This window comes from Neofelis nebulosa, chromosome 2, assembly GCF_028018385.1.
Source record: "Neofelis nebulosa isolate mNeoNeb1 chromosome 2, mNeoNeb1.pri, whole genome shotgun sequence".
NCBI lineage: Eukaryota > Metazoa > Chordata > Mammalia > Carnivora > Felidae > Neofelis > Neofelis nebulosa.
Genome location: NC_080783.1, coordinates 143,311,838 through 143,334,921, shown reverse-complemented (window position 1 = coordinate 143,334,921; position 23,084 = coordinate 143,311,838). Strand labels below are relative to the sequence as shown.

Genomic DNA, 23,084 nt, shown 5'->3' with positions numbered 1-23,084 from the left:
CTGGGAGGATAAGGATAGCCCTGACAGAGATGGAGTGCTCTGCCCATGTGTAGAGTTAAACGCCAACACCTGGGGGCTGTTGCCCTTCAGCTGTCACTACCAGAGAAGCTCCTGGATAAGCCTCCACCGTGCTTGCTTTCTCCTTCAGACCTGGCTGTAACCAAGAAGATGAGGTTTCACTTTCATAGGAGGAGCAGAGCAATCTAGTTCCTACACCCCAGTTTGGGGAGGATCACATGGGAGATGCTTGATACTTCCTTCCCTAGGTCAACCTCTGGGGATTTTTAGGGAATGCAGAACCATCTGTTTGGTATACACATTATCTGCTTGTAGCAGATGGCCAGCAATTTCACTGGCATATGTCTTTACTAAGGCGAAGATGGTGGGAGTTCTGAGGCCTCACTCAGGAGCTGCAGCAAAACCTCCTATGGTTACAGGTTAGAGTTTCTAATGAATTTAGATCACATAGACCACATCCTCTGATCACAAAGAAATAAGAAATCAACAACAAAAATAATGTAAACATAAACAGACATGTTTGGAAACTAAAAAGCACATTCCTAACTATTTTGTGGATTAAAGAAAAAACCACAATGGAAATGCAGAATATTTAGAACAAACAACAACAAACGTATACATATTAAAACTTGTAAGATGCAGCTAAAAGAGTTCTTAGAGGGGGGCGCCTGGGTGGCACAGTCGGTTAAGCGTCTGACTTCAGCCAGGTCACGATCTCGCGGTCCGTGAGTTCGAGCCCCGCGTGAGTTCGAGCCCCGCGTCAGGCTCTGGGCTGATGGCTCGGAGCCTGGAGCCTGTTTCCGATTCTGTGTCTCCCTCTCTCTCTGCCCCTCCCCCGTTCATGCCCTGTCTCTCTCTGTCCCAAAAATAAATAAAAAACGTTGAAAAAAAAAATTAAAAAAAAAAGAGTTCTTAGAGGGAAATTTATGGCTTTAAATGCAATGATGAAAAAAGATAAGAAACTGAATATAAATAGTAAGCATTCAACTAAAGAGGCTTAAAAAAGACCCCAACAATAACAGAGTAAAGCTCCAAAAGAAGAAGGAAAAAAAGCAGAAGTTAATAAAAAAAAACAGAAAAAGATCAATAATATCAACAGTTCTCTGAAACTTTAGCAAAGGAGATAAACCTTTAACAAGACTGATCATGAAAAAAAGAGGCACAAATAAGGATTATTAGGAAAGAAAAGGGTAGGGTAGTGAATAATATAAATACTATGGCAATACATTTGAAATGAACAGTTTTTTTAGAAAAATAGAAACAATAGAAAAGATGCAAGAAGAAACAGAAAATCTGAATAAGACTGGTAAACATTAAAAAAAAAATTGAACCCATAATGAAAAATCTTTCCCTCCAAAAGTCTCAGCTCAAAGTACAGTCTAGGAGGACCTCAAGGTGCCATTTAGGATGTAGTACTGTTTCTAAGTGGAAAATGGTTAACAACACAAATGTCCATCAACAGGAGAATGGCTGAATAAAATGAGGTGTATTCATACAGTGAGAGACTATAGAGTAATTAAAATGAAAGAACTCAGTAATTAGCTCAGTAATTAACTCAAAAGAACTCAGTACTTAAAATGAAAGAACATGGAAAAATGTTGAAAACATAATGTCAAGTGGAAAAAGTTACAAAATGATAGGTGCAGTTTAATATCACTAATTAAAGTTTAGAAACATACAGGGCTCCTGAGTGGCTCAGGTGACTGAATGTCCAACTCTTGATTTTACTCAGGTCATGATCCCAAGGTTGTGTAATCAAGCCCTGCATTGGGCTCTGTGCTGAGCATGAAGCCTGCTTAAGATGCTCTGTCTCTGTCTCTCTCGGTCTCTGTCTCTCTCACCCTCTGTCATTCTCCTCCACTCATGTTCTCTCTCTCTCTTAAAAAAAAAGTTTAGAAACATGCAACGCAATACTATATATTGTTTATGTCCCTGTACACATATAGTGAAAGTATAGAATATGATGGTAAGGACTCACAGCAAATTCAAGATGGTGGTTACCCCTAGGGAGGAGGAAGGAGAATATCAGGAAGGATAGAGAGCTTCAATTGGATCTGTGATGCTTTTCCCTTTTAAAAATGAAGCAAATATGGCAAAAGGTTTGTTAGGTAGATGGTAGCTCCATAGGTATTTGTCATATTGTTTTCTGTATTTCAGCATTATTCTAATAGCTTTTTGTGTATAACTCTTTAATCCTCACAACCTCCCAATAAAATAGATGTTACCATCATTTATCTCCATTTTATTAATAAATAAATTAAGGCAACAGAGGTTAAGGAATTTGCAGAGCAGGTTAGTGGTAGTGCTAGAATCTGAAGCGAGATAGTTTGCCTCCAGAGCCTGTGCTTTTAATTAGTGATTGAGGTAAAAGAATCAGAATGACTTAATCTTGGAGAGAAACATGTAGAGCAGATTTAATAATGGCTGGGTCAGATGTCCACCCACACTGTTCCTACCAAAGGGCTCTGGTCACATTCATTCCCTCTGCATAAGCAACTCAAAGTAGGGCCAGAACTTCCATCTTTGTTTCCTTAGGACTTTGCACAATGCCTGACACATAGTCAAATGTGTATAAAAAGCACTTGCTGAACAAATGAATAAATGAACTGTGTTCTTGGTTTTCATGCAGAAATAGCACATTCTGTTGTGAAGAGCTTCTGGAACAGGACTTAAAGGACTTAAAGGATCAAATGTCCTGAGATTTGGCTCCTGAATCTTGAGGAACAGTCGATTCATAACCTGCTCCAGGTCAAGATTTAAATGTGGCCCTTTCCACAACATTATTGCCAACGAATAATCTTGAGACTGTATATTTCCTTCCTGATACTATATTCTTCCTCCCTTCCTTCTTTATATTCCCAGATCTAACATCATTTATGTTCATGTTATCTTCCCTGGTGGAAAGGCAGAGACAAAGTCATATTCATCTTTGAACCTCCCCTTTTTCTCTAGCATACAGAAGAGAGTTTAGTATTTTAAGTATTCAGTAAATGTTTATTAAATCACCATGATAAGGAGCACCTGGGTGGCTCAGTTAGTTAAGCGTCAGACTTTGGCTCAGGTCATGATCTCATGGTTCGTGGGTTCGAGCTCTACATCGGGCTCTGTGCTGCAGCTCAGAGTCTGGAGCCTACTTCAGATTCTGTGTCTCCTCTCTTTCTGCCCCTCCCCAGCTTGTGCTCTCTCCCTCTCAAAAATTAATATATATATACAACGTATATATGTACGTATATATGTACATATATATATGTATATAATGTATATATACAATATATATATACAATATAAAACGATATATATATATAAAACGATGATAAAAAACATAATGGTTTTGATTTCAAAACCTCACTGAAGATAAAATTAGTAATTTTCTATAATCCATTCAACATTAAAAAAAAAGAATAAATCAGTATCTTACTGGTAAACTGTTAAGCAGTGAAGACAAGTCTGACATTCTGCTATAAGAATCAGATTCTTGTTTTAAGCAAAGGCCTCAAGCCAACCCTGCATCAAAGAGGTAGTCACAGACAACAGGCTCTTCAACTTGTGGCTTCTATCACAAACCAAAAGCAAATTTCCCACAAGCTTAGATGAAAAGATTGGTTGGCCACATACTGTTTTGTTTGTTTTTCAGGCATGGTCATACACACAACCTATAATCACTGTCAGCAATCTGATCTCCTAACTAAAAAGATACAGATTATAAAGGAGTTCAACTTCACAATAGGATACTCAGCAAAAAACATTAAAGGTTTTTCAGTTCTAAGATTTTATTACTATGAGGATTCTCCCATACTCTGCCTTTGCTTGCACATACCTAATTGTACCGGAAGATGGCACTCCTCAGCTAAATTTTACAAAACTCATTGGTGCTGAAGGAATAATTTCATGAACTGTGGAAACTACCTCAAGGGGTGATAACAACAAATAGATGTATAAGTACCAGGTCTTAAATCATTTTCTAAGATACATGTTATAAAAATGTATTTTAGACAATCTTACAATTTCTCTTTAGGACAAAACAGCAGAGTTGGTCTCTTAACCAGTGCCTGAAAATTCTCCAAGTCTAGTCAGTGTGCTCTCCAATATCTATATCAGCTATTTTTAATCTTCACCACTCTCTGCACTCTCGCTGTATCTCCAGCCTCTCTCCTTTCCCCTCTTCCTGAATTCTTTCTCTCAACCATTAATTGTGCTTATCATAGACTCTCTTTTCCTCTCCCTACATGTATGCACATGCACACACACACACACAAACACACACACACAAGAACCCTCTCAACTCTTTCCTTCCCTTCTAACATCTGTAATATACTTTAAAATTATTCAGTGTACACAGTGTGATATTTTTGTTTTTAGTCCAGGAATGTATAGGGGCTCCACAAGAGTCCTAGTCAGGTAATAAGGAAGCACATGCTCCAAGGTAATACATGCTTCTATTGTCCACATCTTGACTAAGATTGACCCATTTGGGGGATTTTATTAATTACCAAATTAGGATCATATTGGCGAAATTTTTAGCTTGTTAAATATCGTAGTGAATGAATGTTAGAAATGGACTATCTATGGTGAAATTGAAGGTATTTAAAATATTTGGATTGGCTAAAATATGAAATATTCCTTATCTTTTCATAATGGGGGTAAAAAGAAGTACTTGGAGTTAACAGTTTTACAACAGAGATTCTCAAACTTTAGGGAGATTTAGATCTCTTGAAGTTTGTGTTAAAACACAGAAAGATGGGGGAGGGGGCGGCGCCTGGGTGGCTCAGTCGGTTAAGCATCCGACTTCCACTTAGGTCATGATCTCACAGTCCGTGAGTTCGAGCCCCGCATCCGGCTCTGTGTTGACAGCTCAGAGCTCGGAGCCTGGAGCCTGCTTTGGATTCTGTGTCTCCCTTTCTCCAACCCTCCCCCATTCATGCTCTGTCTCTCTCGGTCTCAAAAATAAATAACCATTAAAAAAACCTAAAACACAGAAAGATGGACCCAGATGTCAGTTTCTGACTCATTTAGTTCTCGGTGAGGCTGAAAATCTGCATTTGCAGCAAGTTTCCAAGAAGCGATACTAATGCTGCTGGTCAAAGAGACCACATTTTAAGAATCACTGGCTCAGAATTTCTAGTTGCCTGACGCTAATTATAAGGGTAACAGAAGCTTGTCTCTGGAGTATCATTGCTTCTGCTTTGAGTAAATCTTTCATGCAAATAGAATACTGAAAAGGACAGAATAAAAACTTTAATAAATTTACAGACTGATTATATTAAAAGTTTTGTGACTGCTTACAAATAAAAATGGGCTGAATAAATGCCTATATGTGTAGCAGAAATCACATCATTATAGGGGCACCTGGGTGGCTCAGTCGGTTAAATGCTGACTTTGGCTCAGGTCATGATCTCACGGTCCGTGTGTTTGGGCCTCACGTTGGGCTCTGTGCTGACAGCCTGGAGCCTGCTTCAGATTTTATAATCCAGTAATATGGTGGTGCGGGAATAGTTAATACTCACCTGGAGCAAATATTTTCAGTAGCTACCCTTATCTTTCAAAACAGAATCTAAGGAGTGTGCATAACCAAACTGGATGAGGTCAATTTAAAACAATTTCTCAGCCAAAAGTTAGAAGTAACCCGAGGGTCCACTCATGGATGATGGATAAACAAATCGTGGTATATATGTACAACCTTAATATTATTCAACCTTAAAAAGTAAGGAAACTCTGAAACATGCTACAGTATGGAGGAACCCTAAAGATATTATACGAAGTGAAATAAGCCAGGCACAAAATGACAAGTACTGTGCGATTTCACTTTTATGAGGTATCTAAAGTAGACACACTCATGGAAATGGTGAGTAGAATGGTAGTTGCCAGGGGTTGGGGAGGAGGGAAAATGGGAAGTTCTTGTTTAATGGGTATAGAGTTTTAGGTTTGCAAGATGAAAATGTTTATGGAGACTGGTTTCACAGCCATGAATATACTTAACACTACTGAACTATACACTTAAAAATGGTTACGGGGCGCCTGGGTGGCTTGGTCGGTTAAGCGTCCGACTTCGGCTCAGGTCATGATCTCACGGTCCGTGGGTTCAAGCCCCGCGTCGGGCTCTGTGCTGACAGCTCAGAGCCTGGAGCCTGTTTCGGATTCTGTGTCTCCCTCTCTCTCTGCCCCTCCCCTGTTCATGCTCTGTCTCTCTGTCTCAAAAATAAATAAACGTTAAAAAAATTTAAAAAAAAAAAAGAAAAAAAAATGGTTACAATGCACTGTGGAAAACAGTATGGAGGTTTTGTAAGAAATTAAAAATAGAACTACCATATGGTCCAGCAATCTGACTTCTGGGTATATATATAAAGAAAATGAAATTATTGTCTCAAAGAGATACCTGTTCATGTTCATTGCAGCACTATTCACAACAGCCAGAGTATGGAAACAATCTAAGTAGGTTCACCTTGCTGGCTCAGTCTATAGAGCATGTGACTCTTGATCTTGGGGTCATAAGTTCAAGCACCACGTTGGGTGTAGAGATTACTTAAAAAAAAATTGAAAAACAAAAAAAGAAGAAGAACCTGTCTTATAAAAAAATACTCGTCCAATGATGGACAAATAAAGAAAATGTGGGGGAGCGCGGTGTATGTATACATATATGTACATATATATATATATACACATATATATATATACACACACACACACACACACACACATAGGTATACATACACAAATATGTATATATATATATGCATAAATATATACATACACACATTTTATTAATTCATATATATACATATACACACACAACGAAATATTATTCAGCCTTTAAAAAATATGGAAATTCTATCAGTTGTGACAACATGGACGAATCTGGAAGGCATTATGCTAAGTGAAATAAGTCAGACAGAGAAAGACAAATACTGTATGGTATCACATATATGTAGAATTAAAAAAAAAAAAGTCAGGGTGCCTGGGTGGCTTAGTCAGTTGAGCATCCAGCTCTTGATTTCAGTTCAGGTCACGATTTCACAGCTGGTGAGATCCAACCCCAGGTCGGGCTTTGTGCTGACAGCACGGAGTCTGCTTGGGATTCTCTCTCCCTCTCTTTCTGACCCTCCCCTACTCTGTCTCTCTCTCAAAATAAACATTTTTTTAAAAAAAAGTCAAGATCCTAGAAACGAAGTAGGAAAGTGGTCACCACGGGCTGGGGGGTGTGGAAAATAGGGAGAGATTGGTAAAACAATACAAATGTTCAGTTAGATGATGAATAAGGTCTGAAGATCTAATGAATAACATGGCGGCTGTAGTTTATAATGCTGCATTGTATAAATGAAATCTGTTGAGATTAGGACTTAAATGTTTTCACCCCCCCCCAAAAAAAGGTAAATATGTGAAGTAATGGATGTGCTATTTAACTCAAGAGAGGGAATCCTTTCCGAATGTGTATGTATATCAAATCACTACATTGCACCCTTAAAAATCTTACAATTTTGTCAATTATACATCAGTAAAGCTGAAAAAAGGTAATGAAAACCAAAAAAAAAAATGATTAAGATGGTAAATGTTAGGGGCACCTGAATGGCTCAGTCAGTTAAGCATCCAATTCTCAATTTCAGCTCAGGTCATGATGTCACCATTAGTGAGTTAGAGCCTGGAGTCAGGCTCAACGCTGACAGCTCTGAGCGTGCTTGGGGTTCTTTCTGTCCCTTTCCTCTGCCCCTCCCCCATCAAAATAAATAAGTACACATTTAAAAATACAGTAAATGTTATGTTCTGTATACTTTACCACAATTAAAAAAAAATTAAACCAAATCAAAACTGACCGATTTCCCAGCACAGTTCCTAGAAACAGCAGTCTATACTTGCTGTCAACTCTTATTTCCTCTTATCCAAACTTAAGCTTTTATTCCCTATGTCACTGAAAGGTGCCATCACCCATGCATCTGAAGGAATAAACAGTGAGTTGTCTTAAACTTCTCCTTCTTCCCTGTTCCCCCCACATTCAATTGGTCACCAAGTGCTGGCAATCAAATTATTTCCTTAATATCTTTGAAACGATTTTCCCCCCTCCATTTCCACCACTAACGCCATGATTTAAATCCTGACTGCTTTGTCCCTGGATTACTACAACAACCATAAAACTGGTCTCCCTTCCTGTGGCATCTCCTATCCAGCCCACCCTCTCTACCACAATTGGTGAAATTCTTCTGAAACATAAATCTGACCACTTACTTCCCTGCTTAAAAACTTCTGTTGACTTTATACTGCCCTGAGGATGGAAGGCAAACTCCTCAATAGGACGTAAATGGTCTTTTATGATTTTGACTCTGCTATTGTGACCTCCGTAAATTGCTCCTCATACTCTGCTCTAGCTAGGCAGTTCCTGGAATGTAGCATTCTTTCCTATCTGAATGTAGCCGTGCACAAGCCTCCTCCTGCTTGCAATGCCTGATTCTTCAAAATTCAGCTAAGATATAACCTCTTCCAAGGAGTCTTCTGGGATGTTCTCCGACTTCCCAGTAAAATATCACAGGGGACATACTTATATTGAAAAAATATTAGTTGTTTATTGGCAATAGTTGGGATATACTTACACTCAAAAAAGAAACTCATTTTTAAGTTAAATTCAAATCTAACTGGGCATCCTGTTTTTGTGTTTGTCTGTTTTGCTAAATTTAGCAACCCTACTCCCAGTCTCAATTATGTGCTTCTTGTTTATTTTTCCATATCCTCTAGTAGTCTGTAAGCATCTTCAGGGAGGGGACATGTGTTATCTCTGTATCTCCCAGTTCTAGCAAATACTGGTAAGCATGTAACTAAAATATCATGGTGTTTATTGCTGGCTTGTTTCTTCTAAAAAATCTTTATTTTTGTAATCTCTACACCCTACATGGGGCTTGAACTCACAACCCCGAGATCAAGAGTAATTTGGTCCACCAACTGAGCCAGCCAGTTGCCCTGCTGGCTTGTTTCCTCTAAACTGGCTTTAACCCTTAGTCTCTTTATTGCTTCTCAGGAATTATGCTAATGGTAACAATACCACCTGTTTCAGGATTACAGTGACCATCACATAATATAAGAGAGCGCAGCATTAACACACGAAGGTCACCAGAAATGCTACTATAATCTAAACAGTAACATTACCCCTAGAATAGGGCTTATGTTTGTTAAAACTTGAAATACACTTGTTTAGTAAATATTTTTCTGTAAATTCACCTGGAAGAGATTGGTAATCTAACTCAAGTTGACATACAAGAAAATTATACTTTTCTTAAAAGGAAAAAATTACGTTTCTACTCTGAAGACAGTATGTTCCAAGTGGATTCATTCCATATATTTTAAAAACAGAGGATAACAACACAAAATGAACCTCTAGAGTCATATAATAATTTATCCTAAGCAAATGCAAAGCTAAATGAAATCGTTATGTATCACTATCTAATTGAAAACATAGTTCTAAATATCCTAACTTTCATATATGTTAAGCTAGTTGTTTTAAGCAACAAACCATTATTTCTAGAAATTAGATCTTTAAAGAGACTATAATAAAATTCAGGGGCTCCTTATCTTTTATTGCTTCCACTTTAAAGCACGTGCTCAAGTAATACTCACAAAAGTTCACCAGCATGGCAGTGAGTGATTCCTCATTACTATGCAGATAGAACCTCAAAACCAACACTCTCCATCATTGAGGAATATGTCAGAAATACCAATACTAAACAGTGTTGTCCTGAAAATTACATGGAAGGAAAATTTCTCTCCCTGTCCTTACTCTTTTTTTCTTTTTTAAAGAAGGCAGAAAACTACACAAACAGTGAAAAATTCCTTTATGACTAGGCACCAAGTAGAACTTGCTGAAATAATGAGTGAATTAGTGATTTCTGTAATCAGAGAAAATGTACAATGAACTATACAACATATTCTAATTAGCTTGGTGGATAAAAGAAAAAAGCACAACTGGAAAAAAACAGATCCTTCCAAGAGCATCTAATTAGGGTGAGTTAGTGGTTGCCCCCTCAGTTTCAGAGAGAGCTGCCTTTAAACAAAGAAGAGCAGAACCGTTCTCAGTGCTTACAACGTCCACCAAGTTAACCTTGGCTTCTCCTGGTAAACCACCCCCACTGCGTTTTCTTCTCAAAGTTTTAAAAGCCTACTATTTAAAAGCCTGTTATGCAGTTCACTGGAATCAAGTTCTAAATAATGGATACAACAGTGGATAGTATCACACTATTACTAAAAACTGAACACAAGAAACTTTAATTCAAATTGCAAATCAATATACAATGTGTGAAATTAATTCCAGTTTTAGCTCCTAGCTTCCTGGAACCTTAGATAAGAAACACATTAACTTTATAACATCTTTTAATAAAAATTATCCACTGATTAGAGAAAACATCTCAGGTAAATAATACTAATGCTCTATACTGATTTCCAATGTTGAAATTATGAGAAATATACTTGATTACTAAATTAGACTAATTCACACATAGTATATAATTTATATGAAATACATATCTAATTTGTTCCACATTCTAGGTTTGTGTTTTAAATTTACTATGAAAAGACAAAAGAGGAAGATCTATTAATTTATGGGCAGCCAAACGGCCCAACAACCAAGGCTGTGGTTCAGTGGCTACTAATGCATGTTCTGGGAATTCTCAGATCTAATGTTAATCATCAAATTGCTCTTTGGGATAAAAGTACTAAAAGCCTTCCAGGTGCACCTAAAGTTTTTTTTTTTTTTTTTTTAATGTTTATTTATTTTTGAGAGAGAGAGAGGGCACGAGTGGGGGAGGGACAGAGACAGGGGGACAGAGGATCCAAAGCAGGCTCTGTGCTGACAGCAGGGAGCCCGATGTGAGGCTCAAACTCACCAACTGTGAGATCATGGCCTGAGCCAAAGTCAGATGCTTAAACGACTGAGTCACCCAGATACTCCAACGAAGTCTAAAGTTAATTGAGTGATATTTCATTAATTAATTGATATTAACAGACTAATTGATATTAACTCGTTGATACTTTTACTCTACTCTGCTATATGATAAGAATCTTAAACATTTTAATTCCTTTTACCATTGTCCCCATTTATATATAATTGTGTTATTCTATGTACCTCATATAAGTGGAATTATACAATATTTGCCCATTTGTGTCTGTCTTATATCATTTAGCATTATGTTTTTGAGGTTTATCCATGTTGTATTCTTTTTAAAGGTTAGATAATATTCCATGTATTTTGTTTATACATTCATCTATTAATGGACATCAGAGTTGTTTCCATCTTTTGTCTATTGTGAATAATGCTGCTATGAACACTGGTGTGCAAGTATTGTTTAAGTCCCTGCTTTCAATTTTTCTGGGTATATACCCACAAGCAGAATTTCTTGATCATATGTAAATTCTATATTTAACTTTTTGAGGAACTGCCACATTGTCTTCCTGATTCTTTTTAATACATTTCATTTCTCTGTTGGAATTATCCATTGTTTCACTTATTTTCTTTACCTTTCTTCCTATTTACTTGAACAGGAACACAGTTATTTTAAAATCCTTTTTTGATGATTCCAATATCTGGATCATCTGTGGATCTGATTCTATTGTCCATGTTTATCTCTTGGTTTTTGATCATGTCACATTGTCTTTTGCCATGTCCTGTAATTCTTTACATAATGCTTTCAGAGAGGGTTTCCCTTCCCTTGGATAGATAGAATGGAAGGTGATCATCTTAACCCAATCAGGGACTATGCTGAATGGAGGCTAGGCTGCGGTTCTAGTAAAGCTCAAGCTATTTTTGGCTGATCTCCATTCTAAGAAATTATCATAGCCCTCTAGGGTTTTTAACAGAGAGCCTGGGAATTCATTGGGGTTTCCCCCCATGGGTAGGTTCATAACTCTAGACAGTATCTTGTGTGACTGCCAAAATGTCTGCTCTGCTTTTCAAAGGCTTTCCAATGAGATGTTTAGCCTCCCATTCTGTAAAACCCTAGGATTTGGCAAATATCCCAACAGGATAGCTGGCTGTATGCTTGAGGTTCTCTTAGTTTTCTACAAAAGCTTGCTGGTTTCTTGTCCCCAGCAGCAACTCTCTTCCAGTATACAGTCCTACTTCTCAGACCACTGCTCATGCCCAGTATCAGCAATACCCCCTGAGGGAAAAAGAGGCTACAAAAGTCAGCTCACATATCTGAGATTCTTTTAGTTCATCTTTACTACCGGGGTTCAGCTGTTTGGGGTATCAGCCCACAGCATGGTAAACCAAGGTCCCATCCTTGTAGGACCTGAAATAGATTTGTATCTTCCTAGCTCCTCCAAACTGTATTTTAGGTTATATACCCTAGGCAAACAGTCAACTCTAGGTTCACCATCCTTTCCCAGATCTTGACCAAGTAACTCCTCACTATCTTGCTAGCTCTTTAAAGCTTTTATAGTTAAAAAATATTTTTTCTGCTTGCTTTTTGGTTCTAATCATACAATTCTTATTAAATATTACTACTATCTTAGTATTACTGATCTTAATACTACCAGTTTTGGTAAGATTTAAGAACATAATTCCCAAATTGTGCAGAGAAACTACAATTTTTTTAAGCCAGCCTTAGGGAAAAGATATGTTTTAGGCTCAGAAAATGTTTTCATTATTTTCAAATTGTAATAAGATAACCATTAAATTATGCTAGAATTATTACTATATTAGAATTATTAAATTATTCTAGAATTCTTCTGTTTATTATAAAGTAAAATTAAAGGAAAATCATTAAAAACTTCAATAATAAAATATTAATAATCATAAATAATTAAAAATACAACTATAATTCACTAATAACAGAATATGCACCAGCATATGCCTTATAACTTGGATATTATTGTATTAATACATAAATAAAGTTTATTTAGTTTGAAAGAGAGACAGAATAAGTACATGCAAGCAGGGGAGGGGCAGAGAGAGAGAGGGAGAGAAAGGATCCCAAGCACGTTCCATGCTGTTAGTGCAAAGCCTAACTTGGGGCTGAATCCCATGAACCCACAAGATCATGACCTGAGCTAAGATCAAGAGCTGGATGCTCAACTAACTGAGCCACCTAGCGTCCTTAATTTTGGTTATTTTATGTTATTATAATTGATTATATAACTCCTGCTTCTTTCTTCTTCATTGAAGGTGAGCATGTAGGTTTTTTTGGGTTTTTTCCTTAGCTTTATTAAGCTATAATTTTGTCAGTCTTTTCTAACATAAGGTAGCACCAAGAGTCTGGCTCTACCATCATAAGCAAGTGCTTCTCTTATTCATATATATATATTATATATGTCTACATGTATAATTAAAGTATAGTTGACACACAATATTACATTAGTTTCAGGTGTACATATTTCTTTATTTGTAAAATGGGCTTGGGAGGCTTTCATAGTATTATTTTAACTATTACTGACCAGTATGCAATACATTGCCTGGCCCCAGAGGTTCCTCTGATCTTAAAATTCCTCAAGGATCTGGAATGGCCATTTGGAATGGACATATACAATGGACACCTTTGAACTTGACTTGGGAGTTGTCTTTACTAATTAATTTCCCTGCTTATTATATTAGTGATTCCTCCCTTGCTGATTTCAGAGGCTGTAATACTCCTGAGGAGGTTTCTTTGTTATTTTTGTTGTTGTTGTTTTTATCTTGATTGAGAAAGGCTAGAGTTAAACTGATTTCATTTCTTTAGAACTTTGGAAAGCTTCAGGTTTCCCTGTCTTATGTTCCTATAACGCTTGCTATTGTAATAATTATCCTACCTTACTGTATTCAGCATCTTCCCTGCTAGACTGTAAGTTCCCAAGGTCATGATAGCTTGTTCCCTGCTATATGCACATACTTAGTACCACTGGCCTGGGTAAAGAGCAACCACTCAATAACTACAGAATCATTAATAAGTTGTAATCACTGGGATTCCAACAATCATATTAACAAAAATACAATTCTCAGATGCAATGTTTTAATATTATTTATATCAGAAAATATTAGCAGAAAACAAGGAGTTAAATTTACTTATCCACAAGGGGCTCCTGGATGGCTCAGTCGGTTAAGCGTCTGACTTCAGCTTAGGTCATGATCTCATGATTCATGAGTTCGAGCCCCACGTTGGGCTCTGTGCAGACAGCTCAGAGCCTGGAGCCTGCTTCATGGATTCTGTGTTTCCCTCTCTCTTTGCCCTCCCCAGCTCTCTCTCTCTCTCAACAATAAATAAACATTAAAAATTTTTTAAAAATTAAAAAAATTACTTATCCTCAAACATATAACCAATAATTACTACTAAAAATCTTAGACTGATAGAGCAATTTTCCTAAGACACACCTAGTCATTAGGATAGAAACTGAATACTAAATATACTATATACTTTTCAGGTACATTTTTGGTACTTGAGAGTGACTCCATTTATTCAAAAGATATGTTCCAGAAAGGTAAATAATACTTTTATACTCTATAAACATTTAAAAACTTATCTGATTAAACTAAACTTACAGTATATTTTAAAAAGAAACCCCTCTGCAGTGAGGATGCTCTCACAGTAATCTGTATTATATATTTAGCTTTCTGAATTTTAGATTTTTCAAGATGCAGAACACTCCTACTAACTTGGTCACATCAAAAAGCTAAGAGGTTCAACACAACCCTGAAGTCAAATTAACTTTTACTTTTTGAAAATAATTATTAGTATGTATAAATATATTATTAATATAACCTATTAATATGGTTTTTCTAAATAGTAGGAAATAAAAAAATACTTACTATTATTTTCTTACAGTCCTTTCCTCTGCATAGTTCTGTATAGGTAGAGTATTGCACATATATAATCCAGCTTCCAACAAAAACCACCAACCAGGAAAAGAAAAGATATTTCATCCGCACATATGAAAAGCGAGCCTGTGAGTAAAAGAGCACATAACAATCATTCATTCAGCACCAAGTCAGTATTCACTGTCCTAGAACGTGATTTTTCCCCCTTTCTTGGAAGAACTCAATATATATTCTAGGCTTTCACATGGCAATTCTCCTAGAACAAAGTGTACTTTCACTGAGTCCAAACAGCACTGGTCTTGGAAAAGGAAGCTCCTCGGTTCTGCCAAGGAAAAAGGGAACAAAATACCCTTTAAAATGTATAACCTTTCAAATACCACCGGCATCGAAAGCCATTTAGGAAGCATGAGCACGTGCACCATGCTACCCTGGGCACCCTGGAAGATCAGGTAGAGAGACACAATTCCTATACACACTCTGAGCTCATGGGAGACTATTCAAATAAGAGTCTTAAGGTTCTTTATGGATAATCAGTATAAAAATAATTTTGTTTTAAAGAAATAAGGACAGAGAATTTGGCTATTTGTCTAATGTCTCATAGTGAAGTGCAACCAGAATAAGAAATTAAACTTCCTTTTCATTCACTCCTATTTCTCTGTCATATTCAGAGACAAGTTGTTACAACTATTAAAGGAGATATGACTGGAGAAGAAGGGTTAAAATATATAAAGAATAAATTACTCTTTGCATGTCAGCTTGTAAAGCTGCACAATAGGACCCTCTTTGCATTGTTTTGTTTCCAGTTCTCTGGTAACTAATTGCAACTTGGGCCAGTTACTGCCTTTTCTCCATCAACCACGTATCAGACAGTTTAATCTTCAAAAGTGTCAGCTGGTCAAGATAATTTGACATTGGCTTTTCGAGTTTGGCTCTCCAATGATTTGGTTTTATAAACGGTAAATCTGGGGAGTATGGAGATAACTGAACAGAATAAATTAAAGATATGTAAACAAACAATGAAAAGCTACTTTTGCTTTTGCAATCACCAGACAGTTTCTCACCCTGGGTAACAGTAGGATACTGTGAGCGCTGTGAGCAGTGCAAAGAAAGCAGAGAGAGATGAAAGAGACCTAAGTGCACCTGCAGAAGACAATGAGTGAAAAGGAAAAAGAGACTCAGGAAATACTGAATTCTGTTGGCCCTATTTGTGGTTTAGATATCTATCTTTTTGTGAGATTAACAGCTGGTGAATTCCAGTACCAAAAAACTTGAGTACAACAAATTCACAGTGAAGTGACAGGTCTTTGAGCTTTATTATTAAAATATAAAAAATGCATTTAATGCAAGCTATTTTTGTATAGCTCTAAATGAATCCAGTAAAAAGAAAATTCAGACAGAATTCTAAATTAAATCACATAAATGACAATTGTGTATACACTGAGGGGTTGCCTGAAAGGCATTTAAGATTCCTTAGCCCTCTTTTTTTTTTTTTTATTAAAAAAAAATTTTTTTTAACGTTTATTTATTTTTGAGACAGAGAGAGACAGAGCATGAACGGAGGAGGGTCAGAGAGAGGGAGACACAGAATCTGAAACAGGCTCCAGGCTCTGAGCTGTCAGCACAGCGGGGCTTGAACTCACGGACCGCGAGATCACGACCTGAGCCGAAGTCGGCCGCTTAACCGACTGAGCCACCCAGGCGCCCCTCCTTAGCCCTCTTAAAGAAATTTAGTCATCAGACAGAAATGGATATGCACTAGTGTTATGAAGCTTAAATACGATTAAATGACATAATGTCCATAGAACATAAGCACATTGCTAGGCACATAGAAAACACTCGACAAACGTTAGCTAAATCAACTTGCATGGTACTGAGCAAAAAGTCAAGAATGCTCTATGATTTGGCCACCACCTTCTTTTTGGACTTGCAAAAAGAAAACTAAATCTGAATCTGATTAAGTCTTTAGCTCCAACTAGCAGTTTACAGGAAATACAGGGGGCAGAGGAATATAAGGGAGACTTCAGTAAGTGACACTATTAGGATGATCAGCAAACTCCAGGCTATGGAAAACATTGCAGTACAAACAACCCAGTGCTTCAAAAAATAAATCGCAAGGGAGAAAATAAGGAGAAGATGGGGAAACCTGAAGATTAAAAAATATTTGAGAAATATATCAAATAATCACAAAGTGAGTCCTGATTCAAAAGACGTTTATGAGACACTTGAAAATGTGAAAACTGACAGGATGCTATTAAGAAACTGTTTTAATTTTTCAGGCATGATAATGTTATTTTAAAAGAAAAGAGCCCTCATCTTTTAGAGACAGATATCAAAATATTTATGAATAAAGTGATATATTTGGAATTTGCTTCAAAACAATAGAGAAGGAAAAAGTAGGTGGGGTATATTTGAAACAAGACTGGCCATGAGTTGATAATTTTCAAGCTGGGTGATGGATGCATGCCTTCTGTGTATGTCTTTTTCTACTGATGTAAAAATGTTTTTTATATTATACAATAAGGCATACTTCTACATCAAGATGCATCCTTTTCATACATTCATTCAGCCACTACTTCCTGGTTATCTATTATGTCTATTACTGTTACTGTCTTAGGCATTTTAAGAACATCTCCAGTTATAAGAACAAATTATAGATCTACCATACAGGGGTGCCTAGGTGGCTCAGTTGGTTGCCCATCCGACTTCAGTTCAGGTCATGATCTCATAGTTCATGGGTTTGAGCCCTGCATCGGGCTCTGTGCTGACAGCTCAGAACCTGGAGCCTGCTTCAGATTCTGTGTGTGTGTCTCTCTCTCTGCCCCCCTCCCTGCTTGTACTCTGTCTCTTTCTTTCAAAAATAAACATTAAAAAAATCTTTTTTAAATATATCTACCATCCAAGTACCCCTATATATAGTTCAGAGGGTCACTTGAAGGGCCACAGCATGGCATGATTTTACTTTTGGAAGTCCAATCTAATATTAACATTTCACAGGATTTTTTTTTTTTTTTAGGCAGGATTTATTTATTTATTTAATTTTTTTTAGAGAGTGTGTACAAGAGTAGGGGAGCAGGACAGAGGGAGGGAGGGGGAGAGGGGAAGGGAGGGGAGAGAGAGAGAGAGAGAGAGAGAGAATATGAATGAATCCCAAGCAGGCTTCACGCTCAGAGCTGAGCTCAACGCAGGGCTCTATCCCATGATCCTGGGATCATGACCTGAGCTGAAATCAAGAGTCAGACACTCAACTGACTGAGCTACCCAGGTGCCCTGCCCTGAAGCAGGGTTTTAAAATAAGATTAAGATATACTATTCCCTTCTTTCTCTTCCTGCCTTGCCCTACAGCAGGTATAAGTCACAGAGTAAAGGAAAAGAACACAGAACTAGTGAGTAGGGTCTTCTCCCAGCATTCAGGCTTTGGTCCTGTCTTACCTTCTTCTTGACACCATCTTAAGGAGTCTAGTGATGTTAACTGCCCTTATTAATAATTTCTATTCAGGTTTTGTACAAATATTCAGTAAAGCTGAGGTAAGATGCTTTCAAATGCACATTAAACTTAATATATGTAGGCAACTAAGGCTTGTGTATATTTTCCCTCCTGCATATTCAATTTAATAAAATGTGAAATCATTTTGCTTTTCTATATCTCTCAAATAGCTACATTAAAAATTTTTTTTCTCTGGCATATGTTTAAACTGAAAAACACCCTGTGAACTGCCTTGCCTGCTGAGTGCTTGTCATGATACCAAATGCCAAAGATTTTGGAGAGGAAGTTAGATTAATGATGTTCCCAGCAGGGCACTGGGCATCACCTGTTGTAGACATAATGACAAAAGGAGTGAGAGATTTGTATTCTAGAACACCATGGAAAATCACTGTGATGTGGGGTAACACAAAATAGTTACAAGGACCTTCATATGTCCTTTAATATCTGCAGATCCTGCTGCTTCACATCGTAAAATAATGATTGAAGAGAAACAGCCATAAATGACTTCTCTAGCTATTAAATAATTTTATTTCCCTGTTTGGTAATCACTAAAATGTTTCCAGTAGTCTGTTCTGTACCAATTACCCAGACAATACAGTCTTTGATTAAGAAATGTACTTATTGTTTCTGATCTTTTTATTTATGGTATCCAAAATACTGCCTAGTAGCTTTTCTGTTCTGATTTTGTGCCTAGCTACTAATGCTACACTGCTTTATTCCAAATTATGCTCCTGGAAAGCATGATAAGAATTTTAGTAAATACACTATGGCAGTGGTTCTCAAATGGAGTCACTTTTGCCCCCTAGGGGACACCTGGCAATGTTTGGTGGTATTGTTTGTTTCATGACTGGGGAGTATTATTACTAGAACCATGTGGGTAAAGGCCAGAGATGATGCTAAACATCCTACAATGCACAGAAGAGCCTCCCACAACAAAGAATTAACTGACCCCAAATGTCAATAGTGCTGAGGTTGAGAAACCTCGCATTATGATTATATTACAAAATGAAAACAAAAATGGAAAGAATCAAATTTGTATTACACTGCCATTTTATATTCTTTAATATAAAGAATATAGCTTATAGTCTTTAAGACATCAACTACTACTACCAGTAGTTAGAAAAATATAACATCTGTGTGCAAATAACAGAAGGAGTTCTTTATGACTAGAATAAATGATTAGTAGTATAGGAGACAAAAATCACTGGAGATGGCAAATCTATAAATAATGAAACAAACTTTCCCTACCAATTCCCCTCTAAAGAATAGTGATGCTTTGTCTTCTTTTCTATATTGTTTTATCTCATTGTGATATCTTTTTATTTCAAAAGAAATCTGAAAACCTTTGAGTTTTTTTTATAATTTCAAAGCCGTCTTTTTAATTTTTTTTATAAGTTTATTTATTTTGAGAGAGAAAGCATGAGCAGTGGAGGAGTGGAGAGAGAGAGAGGTAGGGACAGAATCCCAAGCAGGCTCTTGTGCTGTCAGCGCAGAGCCTGACATGGGGCTCCATCCATTACTGTGAAATCATGACCTGAGTGGAAATCAAGAGTTGGATGCTTAACCCACAGAGCCACGCAGGTGCCCCTTCGATCTTGTTTAAGTAATTTTACATCAAGTTTTAAAAACAGGCACGAAGGGGGAAACACATCAAAATTTAGGACTACTTCCAATACTTATTTTTTTCATACTTAACATCTTTTATAAACATATAAAGCTTTACCCCTGAATACTCCCTGCACAGATGTTCTTAATTTTGAGAAGCAGGGAAAAATATCATATATTTATTTTTACCCACAAAAATTTAGTTAACAAATTTAGTGGACCTGAACACTCAGAAAACATAACAAATAGATAAGGTTATGATTTGCACAAACTCAGATAACAATCATTTATCATTCACCATTTCAAAGAAAAAGCTGAGAGACGTGTGTTTGTCTTTTTATTCAAGTTTTTCAATTACCAGCTACTCTGAAATAATCTTCACAACTATCTTCTTCCTTCTTGTTATATTGGTAACTTTGTAGCTGACTAACTTATAGCTAACTAACTTTTTAGAACCAATGTGCCTGAAAAACTAGAGGTAAAAATTATGGATAAATATCCCCAGACATACTTTTATCCTTTCTTTAAATATATTCTATTCACAGTAATAACACTTTTGAAAAATATGCTAGCTACAAAAAAACAGAAATATGAAGAAACAATTTAATAGGGTAAATATTTACTATATACCACAACATATGCAATTAACTTTATTTGGAATGGCTCCTACACCTTTATTATATCTCACTACTAGCTGCAGGACTATTGGAAAACCACTAAGAAGGTCTAAATGTACCAAACGCAAACTATCCTAGTGCTCTCACAAACGTCAAAAACAGCTATGATTCTCAAACATTTAAAAAATGTTTTATGTCATTCCAAACAAGGAAAACCTTGAGTTTTTAGAAGTTAAAAATAGTGAAAAGAAAGGTTCTAAAAATGTCCATGCTTCCCAGCTTGTCTTGAGCGTGAAAATGCTTTTTTATGACAAAACTTTAGACAATTCCTTGTCAAACAGCAGTATTAGTCTAGTGGTCAGAATTTTTTAGCATTCATCTTTCTAAGAGGTGAATTTTCATATCTATAGGAAGAATCCTAGCTGTTCTCTGATCTCAATTCTAAAAGTTTTATTTACATGAGCATCTTCTCTGTTTTGGTTTTCTTGTAAAAATAAAATTCCAAAAATGAACAGATAATTTTCACATTTTCTCTGAATGCTGGTTCATATTTTTTACGCTTAGTGACTGACAGCATCAAAAATGCAGAACTCCTGGTGAATTAATCACATGGAGCGATCCTTAAGTCTGTGGCTAGTTTCGATGGTATGTTACTATTTCAAAGAAGTGTCAAAGTATGGGAAAATGCTCGTGATACAGTAAGTGAAAAAAAAAATCAGTTTTCAAAACAACATGTATGCTCCCAATTCTGCCTTAAAAAAAAAAGAGAGGCATGCCTGCGTGGCTCAGTCAGTTAAGCATCTGACTTTGGCTCAGGTCATTATCTCACAGTTCATGAGTTCGAGCCCCACATCAGGCTCTGTGCTGACAGCTCAAAGCCTGGAGCCTGCTTCGGATTCTGTGTCTCCCTCTCTCTCTCTGCCCCTCCCCCACTTATGCTTTCGCACGCGCATGCACGCTCTCTCTCTCAAAAATAAACATTAAAAATTAAAAGAAAAAAAGAGAGAATAGACTGTAGAAACTGCAAGCAAATAAACTAGAATGTCAAGGGTAGTTATCTCAGAATGTCAAGAATGGTGAAATCATGAGTGATTTTTATTTTTTCTCTATTAGGCAGATTTTCTATAATGAATATATTACTTTTTTAGTCTGCAAAAATATATCTCTAGGATTTAGAAGTCTCCTGACTGCTTTTTATGAACAAGTAGGCAGTCAGCATTTTACAAAGCATATGGGAAGGGAGTGTAGCCTCCATTAGCACTCTACATAAAAGAAATATTAGCATTTGCAACAGCAAAAGAACTCAGTCATGGGGTTCTTCAACATACCAGTGCAGAAAGACAGGGGTTAAGAAAGCTAAGTGTTCCAATTTTCTATTGCTGTATAACAAACTATCCCAAAACTTAATGGCTTACAACAGTAATTTACATCTCTCATGGTTCTGAGGGTTGATTGAATCAGCTGGGCAGTGCCCCTGAAGTTTTTCATGCATTTGTGATTAGGGCTGAAGGCACGTGACAGAGGACTCACAGGGTTAGACCTATCCAACTCCTTAGTTGGAATGGCTGGAACAGCTTCATGTGGCTAGCTGGACTTCTTCAGGGCATGGTGCTCATGTTATTCAGGCTTCTTACAGGATAGCTGACTTATCCCAGAGCAAATGTTCTCAGAGATCAAGAAGGAAGCTAATCATTTCTGCCCCACTATTACGGTAACACAGGGCCAGAACAAATTGAATGTAGGGGACTACTCCATAAGGGCATGATTACCAGAAGGCATGGTTCACTGCAGGGTCATCATTGGAGACTAGAAACCTCTGCAGGATAGAATCAGCAAAGAAAGGTCTAGGGGTAAGAAGAAAAGCAATGTGGAGGTGCCAGCCAGAAGAGAGACAATTCTTTTGGCCATTCTGATTACGGGTTCTTCTTTCTTCCTTAGTGGGGAAGAATTGGAAATTGGAGTTAAAATCTATTAATAGTATATGTAGTTGTATATATTTACGTTTAAGTTGACTGAATAAATACAGTTCTTATTCTATATCATAAGCTCAAAAACTATCAATAAAACTTTGTCTTATATATACAAAGTCCCCTGTTAAAGAACCACTTGAGATATGGTTATAGGTTAAGTTTTAATATAGGATTCCTATTACCTTATTATTTCAGTTAAGATTCTGACACCTAGAATGGGAAAATCAGGTGTCCATTTTCCTCTTTTAGTAGGCCTAAGGCACCATATTGGTCTTGATCTTACTGAAGCATACAGTAGCCACAAGCAAATCTTACATGGGAATCCTACTTGGCACTTAAATTCACTAACAATTCACTTAAAATAAAGGTTAGCTAGGTTTTACTGAAACTTGAAGATTAAAAAAAAAGCACGGTCCCTTTAAAGTTCAGATTCTAAAGCACATTCTAGGGCAAATTTTATTTGGGATAGTTCTTCCTAAGGTTGTACAACCCAATTTTCAACCTAGTTTAAATCTTGGAGAATCCAGAGGCTAATTGATTTAATTTAGATGAAATTTGATTGTTGTAAAGGGTTCTTAAAAATAAATTAATCTTAATTAATATTCTGTGATATTGATGAAGAGGCTACTGAG

General features: G+C 36.8%; 1 protein-coding gene across 1 annotated transcript in view; it reads right to left on the bottom strand.

The window, feature by feature from the left end:
* DIPK1A (divergent protein kinase domain 1A) overlaps positions 1-23,084 on the bottom strand; it is a 102,192-nt gene that overhangs the window by 14,093 nt on the left and 65,015 nt on the right. Inside the window, exon 2 of the mRNA XM_058716546.1 lies at positions 14,768-14,902. Coding sequence (XP_058572529.1) covers positions 14,768-14,902 — 135 coding nt within the window. The remainder of the gene's footprint in view (positions 1-14,767; positions 14,903-23,084) is intronic.